This window comes from Tursiops truncatus, chromosome 11 (genome assembly GCF_011762595.2).
Source record: "Tursiops truncatus isolate mTurTru1 chromosome 11, mTurTru1.mat.Y, whole genome shotgun sequence".
NCBI classification, from domain to species: domain Eukaryota; kingdom Metazoa; phylum Chordata; class Mammalia; order Artiodactyla; family Delphinidae; genus Tursiops; species Tursiops truncatus.
Window position 1 is genome coordinate 63541808 of NC_047044.1, and position 19522 is coordinate 63561329.

A 19522-nucleotide genomic window follows, 5' to 3' on the forward strand; every position below is an offset into this window, starting at 1 on the left:
CAGCAGACATACACCAGGAGCCCGAGGGATGGTGCGTGGTGTTTATTAGTGATGACGGTGAGGTGGGGCAGGGGCCTGTGGAGCATGCTCTGTAGGTCACACACTAGAGCCTTAAGGTGGGTACACAGGGCCTCTGGGGGCTGTCCACTGGGTCCTATCTCTCCCCCTCTAACCCTAACTTAACAAGCAGCTGCTATGAATCAGGGAATAAAGTCTAAGGCCCGTATCCCCCAGGAGGCATGAAGGCCAAGAACAGAGATGACAGGATGCAAGAGCAAAAGAATGAGTGGGGCAAGGAGGCCCCTGACGCTGTCCATACGTTTTGCGCTACACACGCCCTCCCTTCCCAAAGCCCCAATCCAGGTGGGCTCCCGTCTGCCATTTGGCCTGACCATGTCCTGGTCCTTCAGATGTTAGGAAGCTTCCTGGCAGGTGAGGAGAGCCCTTCCCTTCAAGGGCTTCAACTGTGAGGCCTTTGGCCCTAGCCCAGCCTGCCTGTGCTCCAGCCTCGTGTGTGGATGCCCCACCCCAGCTGATGGATGGGAGTGCCACCCTGTTGGGCTTTGATTGTCTCATTTCTAATGTGTGGCAGTGAGGCGAGTGGAGGCTCTCAGACCCCAAAGCACAACCCCTGAGTCCCTTGGGTTAGGATAGTAGCTGCTCAGGGACCTTGTTTCTTCCTCATGTCATGCTGCCCACACCCCACCTTCTTGTCACTTTGAGGGGGCATCCCTTCCCTGAGTCTGGTGGGAAGGCCCCTGCTAAGGGGATCCTGGCCTGAGGGCACTGCCCAGTGGGGCAGCTTCTTGTGCAGGAGGAGAGGAAGGTGCCAGGGGTGCAGCACACACAGCTAGTACCTGGAATGGGAGCCTAGGGGGGTCACTGTGCCCAGGAGGTGAGGGGGCCCCGCGCTTCTCCCAGAACCTTGGGACTGCAGGCAGCCCTGGAGCTGGGGCTGGGCAGGGGGTTTTGGGGGCTGAGCCTAGTGCCAGCCTAATGCCAGTCTAACTCCAGCCTGCCTGGAGCGGGTGCCCCAGATAGCTGTGCCTGTGCCTGCCAGGGTCGGGCAGCAGGAGGCTGTCAGTAGCTATCCTTGGGCCAGGGCCGGTTGCGCTGCCAGTTCCGGTCATTGTGGTTGTGCTCCGAGTCCTGCGCCAGGAGCCGGTCTTGGGGGTCGTGCCCGTTAGCACTAGGCAGCCCCGAGGTGTGTTGGCGGTGAGGCTGGTACAGGTCCTGATAGGCATCTGCATAGTCCTCCTCCAGGTGGCGGGAGCTGCGCTGCGAAGATCCTGTCCAGGCTTGGCGGGAGCTCTCGCTGGCCTCATCGGAGGGCATCAAGCTGTCCCGCTCGAGGGGTGAGTGCTCCTCGCCACGCTCCCCTAGCAGCTGCTGGTTCTGGGGCAAGACAGAAGCTCTAAGTGAGGCCATGCGGACCTCGCCTTGGCCTCCCTGCCACCTCCAGCAGGGTGGGGATTTCTTCCCCCTCAACTCTCAGGCCCTGCGGACACGAAATAGTGCAAGGAAGGAGAAGCATACTGGAGCATTCTCCCACTTCAGACACGGAAAACTGGAGCTTCTGACTCCCACAAAATTCAGGCTCTGCCTTCAAGACAGACTAAGGAGAAGGGTTTGGAAAGTGTGTTTCTTTGGAGTCCTAAAGAAATAGCCTTTGATCACGCATCTCATTGCTTTATTCCCTCTCATCAGGAAGTGCCTTCACCCATATGCCCTAGCTCTGCTCTCTGACCCTTTGGCCTTCAAACTGGAGGCCAAGGGGGATCCTCCGGGCAGGGAGGGGGCATTGTTTTGGCTGGCTTAGCCTGAGCATCTGTGCCCTTGGAAATGGCTACCTGAAGTCCAGGTATGGTACTGGGAGGGCCGAGAAGTCCAGGGCCGGGGGCTGGGTGGTGGGTGGCCCTCCAGTAGACCTCCAGGTACTCAGCCAGGTGCTCACAGGCATCCTCCAGCTGGTTCTCATCCAGAATCACATCGAATGACTCCTGGAGGGAAGGAAAAGGGGGAATATTGGCTTCTTCTCAGCAGGAGCCCTCCACCCATCTCCAGCACTCCCCCAGCCCTGGAAAAGCAAGAGCGGGCACAGGAGTACCACTCACTGGTGGGCACTGAACCAGCTTATCATATGCCATCATCTGTACAGTCAGGTGCTTCATCTGTGACTTCCCCCGGGAGCGGATGAGACGCTGGAGTACCTGAGGGAAAAGGGCAGAGCTGGGCCTACAAAGAACTGGGCATGTCCCCGACCTGCGATACTGCATGAGGAGCAGGCGAGGATGACTTAGAATTGTGTTAAGGGGCAGCAGGAAAAGGGGATTCAGGAGCCCTTGGGCAGGGACCAAGCAGAGTTGTACCACATTCTAGGAGGGCAGCCCTGTGGGCCTTCTCCATCACCACCACTGACTTACCTTCGGTGAGGATACTTTGACAAAGACGATGATGGGGGCCAGTGAGGTCTTGGCCAGCTGTGCTGGGTGGTTGATGGTGTCAGCATCCAACACTACTAGCTGCAGGGACTTGGCCAGCTCGAATATGCGCTCGATCTCACTCTGCACTTCAGCTATGGAGGGTGGGAGGGAGGGAGCGAGCCGCAATGCTCACCAGTGGCTCCACCCCATCTGACTCCAACAGGGCTTTGGGGGCTCCCAAATTGTGGATGGGAAGGGACTGGAGGGAGAGCGTGTTCATCAAAGCCTGGGCAGGCAGAGGAACAGAGAACTGAGACTGGGTTCGGTTCTTGCCAATCCTGGGGCAGGTGGAGAAGAGGTTGGGCAGGAATGCAGTTGTCGGGGAAGAGAAAGGTAGGAGAAAGGTTCTCACTAACGCTTGAGTGGGCAGAGAAGCAGGAATGGGGACTTCTCACCAATGCTGGAGCGGGCAGAGGAACGCTCAATGATGGTCCTTTTGCCGGGATTGTTGAGCACAGATCGCTTTGCCAGTGAGAGGTCCGCTGTGACTCGGGTGATGGAGATCCTGGGGTGGGCATGGAGAAGCACAACCCACCTTTAAATTTCAAGCCTAGGCCCCTCCCTACCCAGGTCCTACCAATTTTCACTTTAGAGAAGCCCTTGCTACAGGCATCTGGAAGGAGACAATGATTTCTCCCTGGTTCTCATGCCTCCGCAGGCCAGGGCAGCTTACCTGCCATCAAACCTATGTTTGAGGAAGTCGAAGAGAGCCTTCTGCATCATGTCTGTGACCTGGGTGGGAGGGGTGAGGGGAAAGGCATGCAACTGACTGGGGGCCGTCTTGGAGGGGGGCAGCATCCTCAGGTGCGGCCATGGAGCCCAGCCCCTCCACACCCAGACCTTGGGGGATGGGGAGGGGGGAACATCCCCTCCCCCTGTCCCTGGGCCCTTCCTGTGGCAGGTTTGGTAGAGGCAACTCTGGGGTCAGGGACCTCTTCTCACCTCATAACCTTTCAGAGAGGGTCCCACCAGCACCACAGGCCGCATGGAGGGCACCACATCATAGGGGGGAATATGTTCCGCCTGCAGAATTGACCTGAGTTCAGGCAAAGTCATGGCTGTGTGGCCTGCCCTTCACCTGACTGGGGTGGGGCAGATTCAGAAGTTCTGGGCCCCCTCCCCTCTGTGTTTTCTTGCCCCTCCAACAATGACTGCCCAGAAACCTGTCCCCACAGCCAGAAGCCATGAGCCCCCCAAGCCCCAGTCCCTTCCTTGACTCACCTGCTTTTGCTTCTGCTTGGCTTTTTGGAAAAGGAAATAAAAGATTAAAGTTGGTGAAGCGGGGAAAGGCCCTGGGGGCACGGTATTCCCGTCCCCAGGGGAGACCCTGGGCTTCTCCCAGCTCCAACCCCTTCCCACACTGTTCACCTGGGAGACTCTCCCTTCCCCCTGTGTCTGAGTTACCCACCTACCCAAGACAGGTGGGTTGAGGGGAGGCTACCTAGAGATGGAGGAGGGGAGCGTCGGTTGCCAATGTCACTCAGGCTGGATGGGTTCCCAGATCTCCTAAGAGCAGAAAGGGAGGTCAATAAGCGTCTTTGTGTGTCTGTTCTAGACAGTATTTAATAGTTGTATACGTCTCCTCACATTTTAGCTAGTGAGGGAAGTGCATGTGACGGGAGCATTTGTGTGTGTGAGCTTTGATGTGTGTGCATTTGTGAATGCGTACGCTAGGTGTGAGTGTGCATATTTGTGGGGGGGGTGTGTGTGCATGTGTGGTGATGTGGACTGTGGGTAAAGTGCACACGTCCGGGGTGTATGTTTATTCAGTCACAGCCCTGCTCTCACCTGGCCTTCTGCTCCTGCTTGAGCCGGATGCTCTCGAGGCGCTGGGGGCTGGGGATGAAGGCGATGTCCCCACCCTCTTTCACTAGCCGCCCGATCCACCAGTCATTGCTGTACTTCTGGGGGTGGGGTGGAGCGGAAGGGGCGGTGAGAGGAGGGGACCCAGGCCTCAGTCCTGGCACTTCAACGTGAAGGAGCCAGGGAGGCATTGGGAGAGCGGGTCTGAGGAAGGCAGCGCGAGGGGAGGGGGGCAGGAGAAGGTACCAGAGGGAAGGGCAGCCAGGTTTGAGACCCCCAAGACTTCAGCGTGAGGCATCACAGCTGCCACAGGGAACCTAAGATGCAACTAATCTAATGGCTTACTTTTACAGATACGGAGACTGAGGCCCAAGCCAGGCCTTAGGAGGATGGAGACCCTGAAGATTAGGTCTTGGATATGAGGGTTTTATGGGGGTGTGTTAAGCATAAGAGTTGAGGAGCTTGGGGAACTTGTTTATAAATGAGGACCGAAGCAAGAGGAATGGGAACTGGGGCAAAAGCAGAGAGATTAAGTGGCTTCTATTTGGAGGGGGGTGGTCACCTCTTTAATGTGCAGGAAATCTTTGGCCTCAAAGTTGACTCCAGAGCCCTGGACGGGGCATTCCTCATCCAGCACACCACAGTAGCTGACATTGGTCCTCACAGCAAACGCCACAGGTTTGTGCTGGAGAATTTGACCAGTGGTGCAAATGAGGGGAGCCTCAGAGCACCCCTTCCAGTTTCAGTGCCCCATCAGCAGAGGGCGGAGGCCCCATCAGTCTGCCCATCCACACACACACCATTTCACACTCACACACATCCTGCCCATTGACCCCTCGACACTTAGGACCTAGCACAAGTTTCCACCCAGTCTGGCCTGTCCTGCCCTCAGCCGGCAAGATGATACCTTGGCCCTTTCAAGCTGCTGCTGAGCCTGGCTCTCCACTTCACGCCGGGCACTCTCCCGGTCCTCCTCCAGGGATACGTCTGAGTCCAGAGATGGGCGGCTGGTATAGGAGCCAGCTGAACCCTGGCATGGGGGAGAGGCTGTGACCCATGGGCTCAGGTGTGAAGGGCACTAGAGAGGCACCTCCGAACCCTACAGTGGTGCCTCCGCTAACCTCGGCCTCTCCAGCTCCACGGGGGTGGCTGGGCCCGCCAGTCCCCCCTGTCTCCCCAAGAAGGGCCCCAGTGCCTCTGGGGCTGCAGAAAAGCCGGCCCAACCCATATGTGCTATGATCTGGGCCCCTCCCCCCAAGCCTATTAATACTGCAGCCTCGAATAGAGCTTTCCCTTCCCTCCTTCCTCCCTTTTCTCCCCTTGACCATGTCCTGTTAGGCAGAGGGAAGTGAGATGTACTGAAGATGATATATTGGAGATGATTTGGAATCTTCGGAATCCAAAGACCCAGCCCTCTTGTTCACATCAGCCTGCAAAGCAGCTTGGAAATTATTTCCTTAAAATGCCTGGGAGGAGTACAGCCAGCCAGCAACAGTCAGGAGACACTGGTTGGCAAGGCACTGGTCCTGAGTGTCAGGATATAGCCACCCACCCCCTTAGATCCCATCTCCTCCAGTCCCTACTCTTCCAGGGTGAAGAGGAGGCCACAGGGCTCCCAACTCAAGAAAGTTACTCCCTCTCTACTCTCCCCACCCCCACTTTCTTTCCTCTCATACCTGCTGGGACAACTGGCCAGGTGTGGGCAGCAAACAAGACAGACTGACCAAGTGACACAAAGCTATCTCCCTAAGCCTGGGTGAGGTGGGGCCACACCTACCACCTGGCCTACATCTCCCCACCCCTTGCCCAAGGGGATATCAGCCCTGGAGGAAGGCTGAGGTGGTGCCAGGCAACCCAGCCAGGAGCAACCCTGGGGATGCAGGGAAAGGGTCTTTGGTAACCTGAGCCAGGAGAGTGTCAGAGTCCTGCCCATTGGAAGGGCCTTTGGGCAATGAAGGTGCATTTGGAGGGTTGCCGAGCTCACCTTCAAGGCCATGAGGGAGATGCACAACTGAACAAAGGAAGCTGGACCTTAGGGCAGGAGGACAGAAGTCAGGCTGGCTGGGTTTCCCCCTCAGTCTAGGGAAAAGGGAGTCTTTTGTTTCCTGCTTCAGTTTCCCCTCTTTATGGGCAGAAGTCTGAAAGTGACACTTCCATCAATTCTGAGGGGCAGGTGGCAGAGATAAGGCAGAAGCCTAAAGGGTCCGTGTGGGAATGTGTATGTGTATGTGTGTTTAGTAGAATGTTCTCAGGCTGAGGAACATTCCTTCAAGCCTACTGTGCATAAAGGCAGCGGAGGCCAGATTCTTGGTGGGGAAGACAAACTCACACACCTGCCCCAGCCCCGCCATGGGCAAGAGGACTGGTCAGACTGATGTCAGCCCAGGTCCTAGAGCGTAAGCGAAAGACAATGTCTGTGGTAGACCCAAGGCGTGAAGATAGCACAAGGAGGGAAAGTCCTGCATATTACAGACAATGTTCCCCATCTCTCGAGAACCAAATAAGGCTGGCTTGGCAGCAGGATAAAGAGCAGCTGAGCCCCAGGAAGAACCTTTGCACTGTCAGTCGAGTGGGGGTCCTCCTTCCAGGGGCCTGGGGCACAGGAGACACCTCTGTGGGAAATGGCTATCTGAAGTAAATAGGGGCCAACAGGCTAGAAGGCAGGAGGCAAGGCAGGATGACCACTCGCTTTGATAAGTGTACATCAGATGCCTCCTAGTTGCCCAGACCTGTGCTGGGACAGGAGTCTGACCTTTACCCTCTGTTCTCCAGGATCTCAGCCTAATTTAGTCATCTTTGTGTCCCTGCCTGGGGCACCTGGGTTACCTGGCCTCTCACCCTAAGACGGGAATGACAGGATCTCTCCCTAAATGTTTAGTGAGTCGTGCTCAGACTGAAATCCCCTCTCCGTTATTCCCAAGTCCTCAGAGCTCACCCATCACTCCGGGAACGGGGCTGCCCTGCCAAGCATACTCTGGGGTCTTGCCTCCCCCGGCCCTGTTATGCCCAAACAGCCAGAGCCTCAGTACTTGGGAGCTGCCAGGAGTTGGCACAGTGCCCTGGTGGTGCCCCCCTTGCCTGGTGAGTGTGTGGGCAGGCTGCAGCTCCACTCTTGCCTGGCACGGGGGAAGGAGAGGAGGGAGATGAGCCGTTGGATTTATTTAGAGCCTGATTTCCCTCCTACTGCTTCAGAGGGGGCCCTGGGGAGAGCAAGGAGCCAGGCAAGAGAAAGGGAAGTGGGGGAGGGTAATCCAGGAACCAGAGAAGGGTGGGGAGCAAGCGATGGGTTAGCAGGCTGCCCCGAACACCATCCACACGTCAGGCTTCACCTTGCAACAGTCCTAGCCTTCTCAACCAGGGACAGGAAGAACGTTCTACGGCCCTCCAGCCCCACAGAGAGGTTCATTCTCAAGCTCACCTTGGCACCCTGGGCCGTGCCAGCTGTCCCTTCAACTGTCAGAAAGAGGTGTTACCACAGCCTTGAAAATCATCTGCTCTAGCCGCAATGTAATTAGCCCCAGAGGCCCAATCAACGGGGAACTGGGCCCCAGCAGGAGCCCAGTCCCAGGAAAGGACTGACAGCTGCCTATTCTGAGCCCTAGGACTCATCTATCTTGGACTTTGCAGCAAGAGATGGGAGAAGACTCCAACACTCCCCTTTCGACTCTGGAGTGCTCTACCCTCCATACCTATCAGGGACTCCTTCTAAGCCATCTAGTTGTTCTCATAAGGAGGTCTTCTTGTAGGATATTTGAGAGAAGGGACTGAGCTGCTGCTGCCCATCCTTGCCCCCATCTTTCCAGGCACTGTCCCTGCGCTCTGAGCTCCGGGAATCACTGCCTAATGAGCTGATTTGTCTCAGTGGGTCAGGAGATAAAAGCAAAGAGGAGAATTAAATATTTATCAGCTGCCTGGTTCTCTGAGCGAAGAGCTTCCTCTCCATCCCCAGGCCCTCCATGCTGAGCAGGAGCTCAGGATGCCCGCTGCTCTGAGGATGCCTCAGCAGGAGGAGTGGAATGGATGGGGCTCAGTCAGCTGGCTCATCCATGTGCTGGGTGCCCAGTTTTCAGCCTGGGAGAGAAGCTGGGCTGGAGGCAGGGTGAGGAGATAAGGCAATGCTCAGGGATGGACAGCAGAAGGGGATAATGGAGGTCCTCAAGTTTTATGATCCGTCTGTCTGAAGAGGCTGGTATCGGATTCTCTGCTGTTCTCCAGGCTCCCTAATTTGTCCTTTACTCGAGGCACAGGAGGTCTGGATTGTCCCCCTCTGCAAGGGCCCCGGCTTCTCCTGTAGCTGTTGTGTTCAGACCCCATAAATCCTCCCTTGGGAACTCCAGACGTTGCATGAGGCCTCTCTAAAGCCTCTGTGCCCTCAGCCTCCAGCCCCTCCTCCCTCCACCCTTCTGTCCTGGGCTGTGGAGCCACCTGCTCTGAGCCTTTCCCCCACGCTGGCCCCTCTTGGCACACACCCGATACCCCTTGCTCTAGGACGGGGGCACTGGGGAGCCTCTGGCATGAAAACCCATCTCCCCACTTTCCTGGAGCGCCCTCCTACACGCCCTGCCCCGCCGCAGAGGCGTTTTTCAAAGTCCTGAACTGGGGTAAGGGTCCAAGGGAGATGAGGTGTCACCCCAACTTCCCCACCCCCACCCTCCCCGTGGGCACTCACCGCCTCCGAGTCCTCAAACCCGGGCACGTAGGAGTCGTCATACATGGGGGAGTCCGGGTGGGGGGAAGCGAGCGGCGCCAGGGGCGGGGGCGGCCCCGAGGCAGGGGCGAGGACAGCGGGCCGCGCCCGGGAGATGCCACCGAGCCCCGCAGCCCTGCGGGCGGCGGCGGAGAGCGAGAGCGCGAAGGAGGGAGCGAGTCGCGAAGACCAGCTGCTCCGAGCTCAAATCACCGCTCCCCCCACCTTACCCCCCCCAACCCTGCCGGTCCCACCCCGAGCGCGGCTGAGGAATCTGGCGCCGGCTCCGACAACAATAGTGCCCGCCCACCTGCCCCCCCTCCCCGGGGGCGGGCGCGGGGGGCGGCGGGGGGCGGCGGCCACCCGCGGAGCCCGAGACCCGGCCGGGAGAGGTGGCCGACGGGAGCCGGGTAGAAGGTGGGTCCCCAAGCACCTATGGGGCAGAGGGGCGGCGGAGAGGAAGGGGAGGAGAGACTGCGGGCGGGGCGGATCCTGGCTTGGAGGAGGCGGGGCGAGGAGAGATGCAGAGACAGAGACGTACGGCAACCCAGGAAATACTCCGCCGGGAAACAAAGGGCTGGAGCGGGGGAGGGGACGCGGAGACTGCTTGGGAGACGAGACCCCACCGAGAAAGGAGAGGGCGCAGGTTAAGGAGAGACAGGAGAGAGAGAGAGAGAGAAAGGAGGTACAGAGGCAGAGGGAGGAAGAGGGGAGGCAGGGAAGTGGGAGACTGGGGGAGACAGAAGAGGCGGGGCAGGGGCGGGGGGGCAGACGGGGGAGGGGCGGCAGGTGAGAGGGCGGGGTGTCTGGGCCCTGGCGGCACGCGAGACTCCAAACGCAAACCCCGCAATGGTACTGGGGAGGAATGGATTTAGCGATCCCAGGCCAATGCCGAGAAAGTAGCCCCTGCCCTCCCTCCGTCCCCCGCCCCCAGGCGCTTGGTCCCCTCAGTGCTGGGACTCTTGCAGCAAAGGACCTTGTTGCGCAACCCGTGCGAAGCGGGAGGATTGGGGCCCGGCCACCCTACACCTGTTGCGCGGGCAGATTTCATCCTAGTCTGGCCAGGATGGGGGTTCCCTTCCTCACTTCCTTGCCAAGGACTGTGCCAGGCATTGCCAAGGCATCGTGGGAACTGGCGTAGGGAGGGGCTGTTTTAGGCGAGCCTAAAGGGGAGAGGAAAGAAACCAGAGAGCCGAGGTCGGGGGATGGTCGTGGCTTGGACAGAAGGTGAGAGAGCCTGGCCACGCGGGGGTTGGGAGGGGGAAGGGCAAGTGTCCCCAGAGTCACTAGTGTAAGGCCAGATCCCCTCCTTAGCAAAAGGATGAGGCTGGGCTGGGGTGCCTAGTATCTGGGTTGGAGCCACATGTACTGCTCTACCAGTCAGTCTCCTTCAAAAGGGGCACCCAGATTTGACGTTGGAGACTGAACAGCAGCCCTTATCTTGAGGAAACTTCCTCAAAGATCCACCCATTTGAGCTCCAGAGCAAAATTATTCCTTTGAATTTTGATGGCCTACCTACCCCTTCATCCCCTCCTTCCCCGTCCCCGGGGGGTGGGGGTGGATGTGAGGTAGACAGAGGGTTACACTTGGAGAGCTTCACAGCTCAGTCCTTCTCCACTCCCAGTGTCTCACACCCACGAGGGTGAATCCGCAATTTGCTCATCCCTTTTCTTCCTGGGCTACAGGGGAATTAGTAAACCAAAACTCTGACAGGGTTGGGTGAGATCTATGGTAGGAAGCACTGTACGTGGGAGAGAGAGGAAGACCACCCGAACCAATTGGCTTCCCACTTATGTCACTGGTTCATGTTCCCTTAGCAAGAAAAAGAGAAGGGGCCTCATCTTAAGACTATCTTTAGTCTGCCTTTAGTCTGTCACCATCCTGTGAGTGGTGCATTCCAGCCCTGCCCAGCATCTTCCTCCTGCTGAATTTGGTGAACAACTTTGTTGGAGCCCCTATGCCTCACTATTGGGGGAAGCAGTCTGCTTTCACGGTTCCCTCTCCTGAGGCCAGCACCATTTGGGGTTTGGTTATATGTTGGATTCTTCTGTATTGGAAGTTCCCAGACACTGTCTTCTCACTTTGTGCCCTCTCCCAGTTCCTCAGTATTCCTTATATCCTGTTTTATTCTCTGTCTCTTCAATTCCTTCTGTCCTTCCAGAGGGGCAGAAAGGAGGCATGAAATGTGAAACGATAAGACCCTCAAGGTGCTCTCTCCTGGGAGATGATTCTAATGAAGAATACAGCTACTGGGGCTTCTGATTCTCCCCATCCCTGTATTTACTCTCCTGGCCTCTCCTTTAGGGACCCTCCCCACCACCAGGGTGTCCATGGGATTGTAGGTAACAGTGGATCTGCCATCAACCTCACTCCTTCCTTACACACCTTGTTGTCTTCATCCCCATCTGGGACAGTGGTGTCTAAGTCTGCTAACAGAGCATGAATTACCATGCTAACCACCCCCACCCCCGGAGATGTGTTCAGGTTCCTCATACCTGGCCCATCCCCTGGGTCCTGCAGGAGCTTCGGAGCCTCTCCCTGGTTCCCTTCTCTCTGAGTTGCTACTCACTGCCGCCTTCCATTTCTCACCTTACCCACACCTGCCTGCTCTAGTTCTCATGTAACAAGACATGTGCCTGTCAGTATCCATGTGGTCCCTAACCCCTTTTCTTTTCCCTGGCTGAGCATAAGAAGAGAAAGCTGAGGGGCGGGGAGGGGAGAAAGGATTCAAGGAGAGGATTCCTCCTGCCTTCCTCTTTCTTAGGAGAGAGTCATTAGAGTGGTAGCTGGCAGGTACTCAAGGCATGCAAGCAGGACATGGGGGTCTTGGTGGTGGTGGGGAGCCTGAATAACCAGGTTTGGGAGTTGGAATTCTTGGGAGCCTCCAGAATGCATTCTGGCTTCTCCTGTAAGTGCACCAGGAAGCGGGACAGATCCCAATCCCTGAATGTTGAATGGGGAAGCTGAGGCAGGAGCTAGGACCTCTAGGAAGTCCTTCTCCCCCGCAGTATTTAAGATCTGGACAAAGCCAAAGCCCCTAGCATTTAGCTGCTGGGCTGCCCCCAGGGAACCCCGGGAGGGCGCGCGCGGGGGGGGGGGGGTGCTTGGCAGAGTCCTCCTCAGTCCTCACATCTAGCCCCTTTCCTGGCTCCCCGAACAGTCCTCCCTCCCCCCGCCCCCACCCCATCCCAGTCCCAGTGCTTAGAAGCTGCCAGCACTGGCCGCTCCCTCCTTTTCTACCTGCCACCTCTACCCTTAGCCTCACCTACTCGGCCTCCCTCCCTCCCCACCGCTGCAGTGTCCCCCAAATGCGGGCCCTCTTCCTAGCTCGCAGTGGGGCTCTCCTCCCACCCACTGGGGAGGGGACCCTCGCGTTTACCTCATTCAGCAGGAAGGTTGCACTGGAGTCAGAAAAAGACATAGACCGGGCTGGCGGCCTCTCCCCCTCCCCCGGGCCAGGGGCTCCGAGGCAGGAGCAGGACCGGGCCGCTGCTCTGCACACTGGCTCCCGCCTGCACGCCTGGCCTCGCCCCACGACCGCCAGGCTCCGACGGCTGCTCCCTTCCCTCTCTCCGGGTTCCCTCCCCCTTTCCTCCTCCCTCCTTCCCTCCCTCCCTTCTCTCTTCCTTTCTCTCCGCCTCTGTCACTCTCTCCCTCCCCTGTCGCCCTTCAGTCCTGCTCTCTCCATTTCCGTCTCTTCCTCCTCTCTACGGTCCATGTTCTCTTCATCTGGTTGCCTGCTACTGTCCTTCCATCCCTATATCTCGCCTCCCTTCTCCGACCCCCCCTCCCCCATCTTCTTCCTCAAACCCCTCCCTAGAAAAGATAGGGACTCCGGAGCTCCCACCGCCACAGGCAGAAGGGCGGCAGTAGCTGGGGGGCTGCCTGGACTCCGGGGCTTTAGGCCCCTGCTCTGTGCGCCCGGCGCCCATCCTCCAGCGCCCGAGGAAGAAAGGCGCCGCGGTCCCAGCGACGGCTTCGACCTGTCCTCAGCAGAGGAAAGGATCGAAAAGGAAGAATGCTTGTGTACGGCTCGCTAGCTCCAGCGTCAAGCGCCCCCTCTGGGTTCCGGGGAAGCTGTCCTGTCACTGCTCTCTCCCGGGTTCCGGGGCCGCGGGACTCAGCCCGCAAAGGCGAAGAGCGAGGCGAAGCGGCTCCTCTCCGACCGGCTGCAGCGCTCCCTGGGCGCATTCACCCGGAGGTCGCACACGCCCTCCAGGTGGTGGCACCCGTCCGGGGTCCCGTCTGTAGGCCGGCAGGGGTCCGGCCCTGCCAGCAGGAGGCGCTGCCCTGGGCAGAGCAGAGGCGGCGCAACTCGGAGCCAGACCCCCTCCGAAGCCTAGGACGATCCCCTCACCCGTTCTTCTTTCCAGGAACTGCGGTCCCACCTCCAGACCCCTAGTATGGGACTCCAGGCTGCACCCTATCCCCACCCCCGTGGGGCTCCTTTGAGATCTTTGGATCTTCTGGGGCCCTGGCCGCTCCTACCTCCATCCTGGTCTCCAGGGGCGCCCCCTCTAAGCCCGGCAGCGTCCGGGCCGGGCCTGGGTAGCAGGGAGTACGGAGTCGCGGGACCGGTACCCCATCCCGCCCCGTTCGGCGGGCACATCAAATAGGACAAGCCCAAGTTCTGGCGGGGGAAAGGGGGAGCAGGGGTGTAGCCCCAGCCAGCTCTCTCCCTGCACCCTTGTGAGCGGATCAGCTTCTCATTGGTCCCTCCAAACCCCCAATACCCCCAGGCTGGACACTCCTCCACACCAAAAACGGCGGCTGGAGGGAGGCGGCGGCCGACTCCGCTGCGGAGACAGATTCATCCTGAAGCGGAGTGACCCGGGGTCCTCAACGTCTCTCTCGGCATCAATTAGAACTCTTCCCTTTCAGATCGAGGGCGTTCCACTCTCCTCCTTGGCTCTTCTTTTAAGTCCTTTCCCCTGGGGGTTTCCGACCCTCCCCCCCCATCCTTCCACCCTCTGGGGATCTTTGGAAGACTTTCCTCCCTCTCTGTTCAGCTGACCCTGCCCTTGCCCCTATTCCAGAGGGAGGTACATTGGGGGAGAATCAATTCTCCGCTTTCCACCCCCAGCTCCTCCTCAGGGTTAACCCGAAAAGTTCTTTGGGAGGGCATCTCCTCCTCTCCCTCTCTGGTCTAGTCCATGGATCCCCTACCGCCCACCTACCCCCAAGTTACTCAGCTTCATCTATTCAGAGGAGATAAAGAGGTTGTGTGTGTGTTTTTAAAATGTGCGTGGAGGGTTTTTGTTTTGTTTTGTTTTGGCTCTAATAGAGGGAGCAGAAGCTTTGCCTGTCATTTGGCAATAAGACCCCGAGGGAGAGAGGCCCCTCCCTACACCCCCGCTGACCACAGCTAATGGACTAGCTCCTCTGGGCCTTGGGGCAGCTTAAGTTTCCATAGGAGAAGTGGGGGAGGGAGGTGCTGGCCAAGGCAAGCAATTGTCCCTGGCTTCCCCCTCCCTCCCTCCTCTGCAAGAACTTACAGCCTAGAACACCATCGCACTCCACCGCTTACTTTAAAATAGAAATATCAGTGACTTCTCTCTGATCCTATCAGAGGGAATCCAAGTGCATAGGGGCAGCTCTGCACCCTTCACTTTTTCTCATTTCCATTCCAGCTGCTGGAGCACACAGCCCTCTCTCTTCTGCCACTGAGAGAAGGTAGGAACCTCAGAGCTAGAGCCGGGAGCCCAGCCCCCGTGTCCCCAGAACAGTCCTCTCCCAGCCCCTTCCATGTGAGATGACTGGCAGGAGTATCCCTCTCTGGGCCCTGTCCAGGACCCACACAGTCTTCCTCCCCACTTTACCTCCCTCAGTACCCCCACTTCTGGCCCTGACCTCACAGTATCTGGCACTCTGTTCAGAGGGGCCTCTAGCCTGGAGGCACTCCTGTGAGCTATACCTTAGCTTGGCCCCTTCAGCTGCAGGCCCCCAGGGCTTCCCAGGCAGCCTTCATCCCTTCTCCCTAGGGTCAGCTCCCCCTCTTCTCTAACCTCCTAAGTTGTCAGGACCTCAGGATATTTGACGGGGCCTCTGCTAGCCCTTTTGACTAGGCTTTGTGCAGATGCAACTCTGCATAGGTGGTTGCCCTACTGATCTGGAGTTGGATTTCAATCCCCACTTGCCTTGTCAGCAAGGCACAACTCGCACAGCTGTACTCAGTGGCCCCAGCATTTGAAAACCTGTGTACCACAAAGGACAGAGAACAAAGATCACCATGTCCATCCCTTTGTACCTACTCTACCGTGAGCTTCTGAGGAAGCTCTGTGGAAGTCGTTTCCACATGGAATCCCCATTGCCAACTCCAGATATTACTCTGGGGAAGTTCCTCTAACATCAAACCTCAATCCCTCCTGCTGCAATCTCTGTCTTTTTCTGGGCTCTGCCTCTGGGCCCATGGTGATATTTGATGCTTCTAGGCACTTTCAGGCTCCATCCCCTGATGCAGCATTTGCTATAAATAAGTCTGAAGAGTTTATTGCTGACAGTGCCCAGCAAGACTGCAGCTTCCTTCCCACACCAGGCCTCTCTAGAGGGACTGGGCTCTCGGCTGTGGCTCCAAGGCCCAACTCCTGCCTGCTCTGGGGCAAGTGGTGTGACTGCTCTGTGGATTTGGGGGTTCCTTTTCATACCTGGGAAGGAGGGAAGGCGAGAGGGCTGAGATGCTTAGTTCTCGTTCTCTTTCTGCCCGGAGTCTGGTTCAGCCTGGCACACAGTAGGTGCTTGACATATGTTTATTTTAGTCTTAGATCTCAGTTTCCATTGCATGTGATTGGTGATTCCAGTTCCACAAAATACACTGGACAGAGGAACAAGGCTGGGACAGGAGCAGTACTCTAGGGCTGCCCCAGGTGGAGGAAGGGGTACGAGAGGCAGGATCCCCAGGGTGGCCTTGGGAAGGGGGGCTGGCCTCGACTTTGCCTCCTTCTCTCCTTTGCTCTTGCCAAACTCTTAACACTTTAGGACCCTGAATCACGGCACGGCCCAAGGGGCCAGTTCAAGTCCTTCCTCCACTCCCATATATTTACAGGCTTTGTAAACATCAGAGGCAGGGAAGTTGGGGTTGAAAAGAGATGGGATGGGGGTGGGGAATCCCCGGGAGGGGTGCTGAGAGTTGGATTACTGAGGCCTAAGTGGGGGCAGAGTTCCCCAAGTGGGGGCAGTGGAAGCATCCCAGGGCTTCCAAAAGCTGGGACAGAGGAGACTTGTGCCTCCTTTAGGAAGGTGGCGCTGCTGACAAGAGGCTGAGTGTGGCTTCAAGAAGGCTCAGAGCAATGGGGATAAGGCTGACCCTGATGTATAGCTGGAGTGAGTGGGATGAGGCCCTGAGTTTGTGTCCTTCCTCTCTGCCCCTCTGGCTCGCTGCAGTTTCTAGGCTCCTTTATCTATCACGGGATCCCTGACCTCTGTTTGGATCTGGCCCCTCTCTAACAAGAAGTAGGGCGAGAGGTGCCTGTGGTGGGGCTGGAGACTGGGTACCCTTCTACTTGCTTGCCCTGGCCTTCCAGCCCTCCTGATTCCCACCACTGTCATTTTAAGGATCTGAGCTGTGGTAGCCATCTCCAGCTCAGAATGAGGGCATGGTGCCCGCAGCCTCCCCGGGAATGAATTATTGAAGGGAACGTTGTGCTAGCTGCTTGGGGCGGCTGCCCCTTGGGCTCACCATTGCCTCTTATTCTGCTTCTCACTGCTCCTTCACCAGCTGTGCGGGGGATGAGGTCTGGGCACCTGGGAAGGGAGAGGCCTTAGGAACTGGAGGTATTAAGCAGAGGCTGGAACTGGATAGGGATGGGGAAGCGCTGACTCAGGCCTTGGGGACAAGCCTCCTAGGGAAGAGGGAAGAGGACTGGTGAAGAGTTGTGGCCCCTCATCATGGATCAGGAGGGCAGAGGGGGCTGGCGGCCACCCTGGAGCCAGGTTGGGAAATGAGCCTGGAAGACCCTTGACTGGAGGAGCTGCCCAGCGTTGCAGTTGTGAACTCCTACATGCCTCTGGAGTAACACAGAGCCGAAAGGAGTCTGGGTCCTTCTTTGAGTCAGCACTAGGTCATTCAGGGGAGCTCTGTGTAGAGCCCTCTGTCCGTCCCTGGGAAATAAGGCCCTGCCAAGAATGCACGAGAACCACAGAGCTGCTGGAAGCGGGTGTCAGCAGATGGGAAGGGTGAGGGGTGGGTATAGTTAAGTGTCAGGGGCCTAGGTAAGCCATTGGTGGAAAGAATGCAGGATTTGGAGTCCAAAAACCGTCAGGCAAGTCCTAATTCTATCACTCACTAGTTCAGGCAAGTCACTTACAAACAGTTTTCTTACCTTTAAAAAGGGGAAAGGGGCTTCCCTGGTGGCGCAGTGGTTGGAGTCCGCCTGCCGATGCAGGGGACGTGGGTTCGTGCCCCGGTCCGGGAAGATCCCACATGCCGCGGAGCGGCTGGGCCCATGAGCCATGGCCGCTGAGCCTGCGAGTCCGGAGCCTGTGCTCCGCAACGGGAGAGGCCACAGCGGTGAGAGGCCCGCGTACCGCAAAAAAAAAAAAAAAAAGGGGGGGGGGGGGGGGGGAAGAACAGTCCTTGCTCAAGAGGTTCTGTGAGAATTCAACAGGAATATTTGTGTTTCATAAAACGTAAATTCCTATGTAAAAGTTAGTTGTTATTATAAACAGGGAAGCAGCACACAGTGGAGAGAACCTGTCCAGAGTCCGTGCCCTGTGGCTAACCCATAGTCCTTCCACTTCTGCAGATAAATGACTTTTCAAAGGCCACAATCAGTGGCTGCATCTGGTTTCAGACCCAGATCTTCAGATTCTCTCTCCTGGGTTCTTTCCATTCTACCGTGTGGGCCGGATACTCTGGTCCACCCTGACCTTTCACCCCGTGCTCAGCACAGGGGACTTCCCCTGAAAAGTCCTCCACACCCGGATGCCACAGCGATTAGTACTTCATTCCTCTGTCTTATGCTTGGCCACACCCCTGTCTCCTTCAGGAATAACACAGCAAGTATATTTCTTGACTTTCCCCTGAAGCAGCATAAATGATATTATTGAGTATTTGGAATGTAGTTTAAAAATAACTTTTTATTATTACAGAAGCAGTGGTCATGTATTGGAGAAAATTAGAAAATACAGACAAGCAACAAGACAAAACAAATCAAAACATATCAGTATTCTCACCACCCAGACATTACTGCCATTACCGCTTTTGGTGTAATTCTTCTGGATATCTTTTTTCTTAAAAAAATTTTTTTAAAAATTGAGATATAACTCAATTGTATAAAGTGCACATATGTTAAATGTACAGTTCCGTAACTTGGGGGCACATATATCTATATGTCGATATCTGTGTAATCACATCCAAGTTAAGGTCTATGACAACCCTCACTCAGAAGTTTTCCTTATGCCCCTTCACGGTCAGTATCCAGCCTCTTGTAGTGATGGCTGTTGAGGCTCTTATCACCGTAGATTACATTTGCCTGTTTTTGAACCTCATATAAAAAGGATCGTACAGTGTGTACTCTCTTGTATCTGGCAGCTTTCCCACAATATTACATTTTTAAGATTCATCTTTGTGGCATTTATCAGCATTTTGCTCTTTTATTTAAAAAAAACTTGTTGTGTGGTATTCCATTGTTAGAGTATACCATAATTTATTTATCCATTCTCCTGTTGATGAACACTTAGGATGTTTCCAATTTTGTCTATAATGAATAAAATTACTATGAACGTTCTTGAACATGTGTCTTTTGGTAGACATATGAACACGTTTCTCTTGGATATATATACCAAGAGATGGAATTGCTGAGTTATTGGGTAGTCTGTATCATTTTTTTTAATGCACACCCACACATACACACAAATGAATGCTCCTTTTTTTTTTTTTTTTTTAGCGGTACGCGGGCCTCTCACTGTTGTGGCCTCTCCCGTTGCGGAGCACAGGCTCCGGACGCGCAGGCTCAGCGGCCATGGCTCACAGGCCCAGCCGCTCCGCGGCATGTGGGATCCTCCAGGACTGGGGCACGAACCCACGTCCCCTGCATTGGCAGGCGGACTTTCAACCACTGAGCCACCAGGGAAGCCCAATGCTCTTTTTAAAAAATATTAATTAATTAATTTTTGGCTGCATTGGGTCTTCGTTGCTGCACGCGGGCTTTCTCTAGTTGCGGTGAGGGGGGGGCTGCTCTTCGTTGCAGTGCGCGGGCTTCTCATTGCGGTGGCTTCTCTTGTTGTGGAGCACGGGCTCTAGGCGCGCGGGCTTCAGTAGTTGTGGCTCGTGGGCTCTAGAGCACAGGCTCAGTAGTTGTGGCGCATGGGCTTAATTGCTCTGCGGCATGTGGGCTCTTCCTGGACCAGGAGCTACGAACCCGTGTCCCCTGCATTGGCAGGCGGATTCTTAACCATGCTCCACCAGGGAAGCCCCCTCATCAATTTTCTTTTTTTCTCATCCCAGTCAATGTTCAAATCTCCCCAGCTGGACCCAAAATGTCTTCTACAGCTGATGTGCTCTAATCAGTATCCAATCAAGGATCACACATTGCATCTGGTATTGCATCC

The 19522-nt window shown here is 56.5% G+C and overlaps 1 protein-coding gene across 6 annotated transcripts; it reads right to left on the reverse strand.

The window, feature by feature from the left end:
• Positions 1 to 27: 27 nt before the first annotated feature.
• On the reverse strand, positions 28 to 13573 carry CACNB3 (calcium voltage-gated channel auxiliary subunit beta 3). Of its 6 annotated transcripts, XM_073788738.1 has the most exons (14): positions 12354 to 12500; positions 8956 to 10136; positions 5194 to 5316; positions 4849 to 4971; positions 4272 to 4387; positions 3925 to 3989; positions 3705 to 3724; positions 3426 to 3506; positions 3157 to 3215; positions 2879 to 2988; positions 2424 to 2575; positions 2115 to 2210; positions 1851 to 2000; positions 28 to 1395 (listed from the first exon to the last, which is right to left on the reverse strand). In XM_073788738.1, exons 2-14 carry the CDS (start codon positions 8998 to 9000, stop codon positions 1081 to 1083), a joined length of 1455 nt encoding a protein of 484 aa, XP_073644839.1. In that variant the 5' UTR covers positions 9001 to 10136; positions 12354 to 12500; the 3' UTR covers positions 28 to 1080. The 6 variants fall into 6 exon arrangements, with proteins under 6 accessions (XP_073644839.1, XP_073644841.1, XP_033722723.1 ...); XM_073788740.1 differs by lacking the exons at positions 8956 to 10136; positions 12354 to 12500 and adding an exon at positions 13463 to 13573; XM_033866832.2 differs by lacking the exon at positions 8956 to 10136 and having other exon boundaries at positions 12354 to 12520.
• Between the last annotated feature and the right edge of the window lie 5949 nt (positions 13574 to 19522).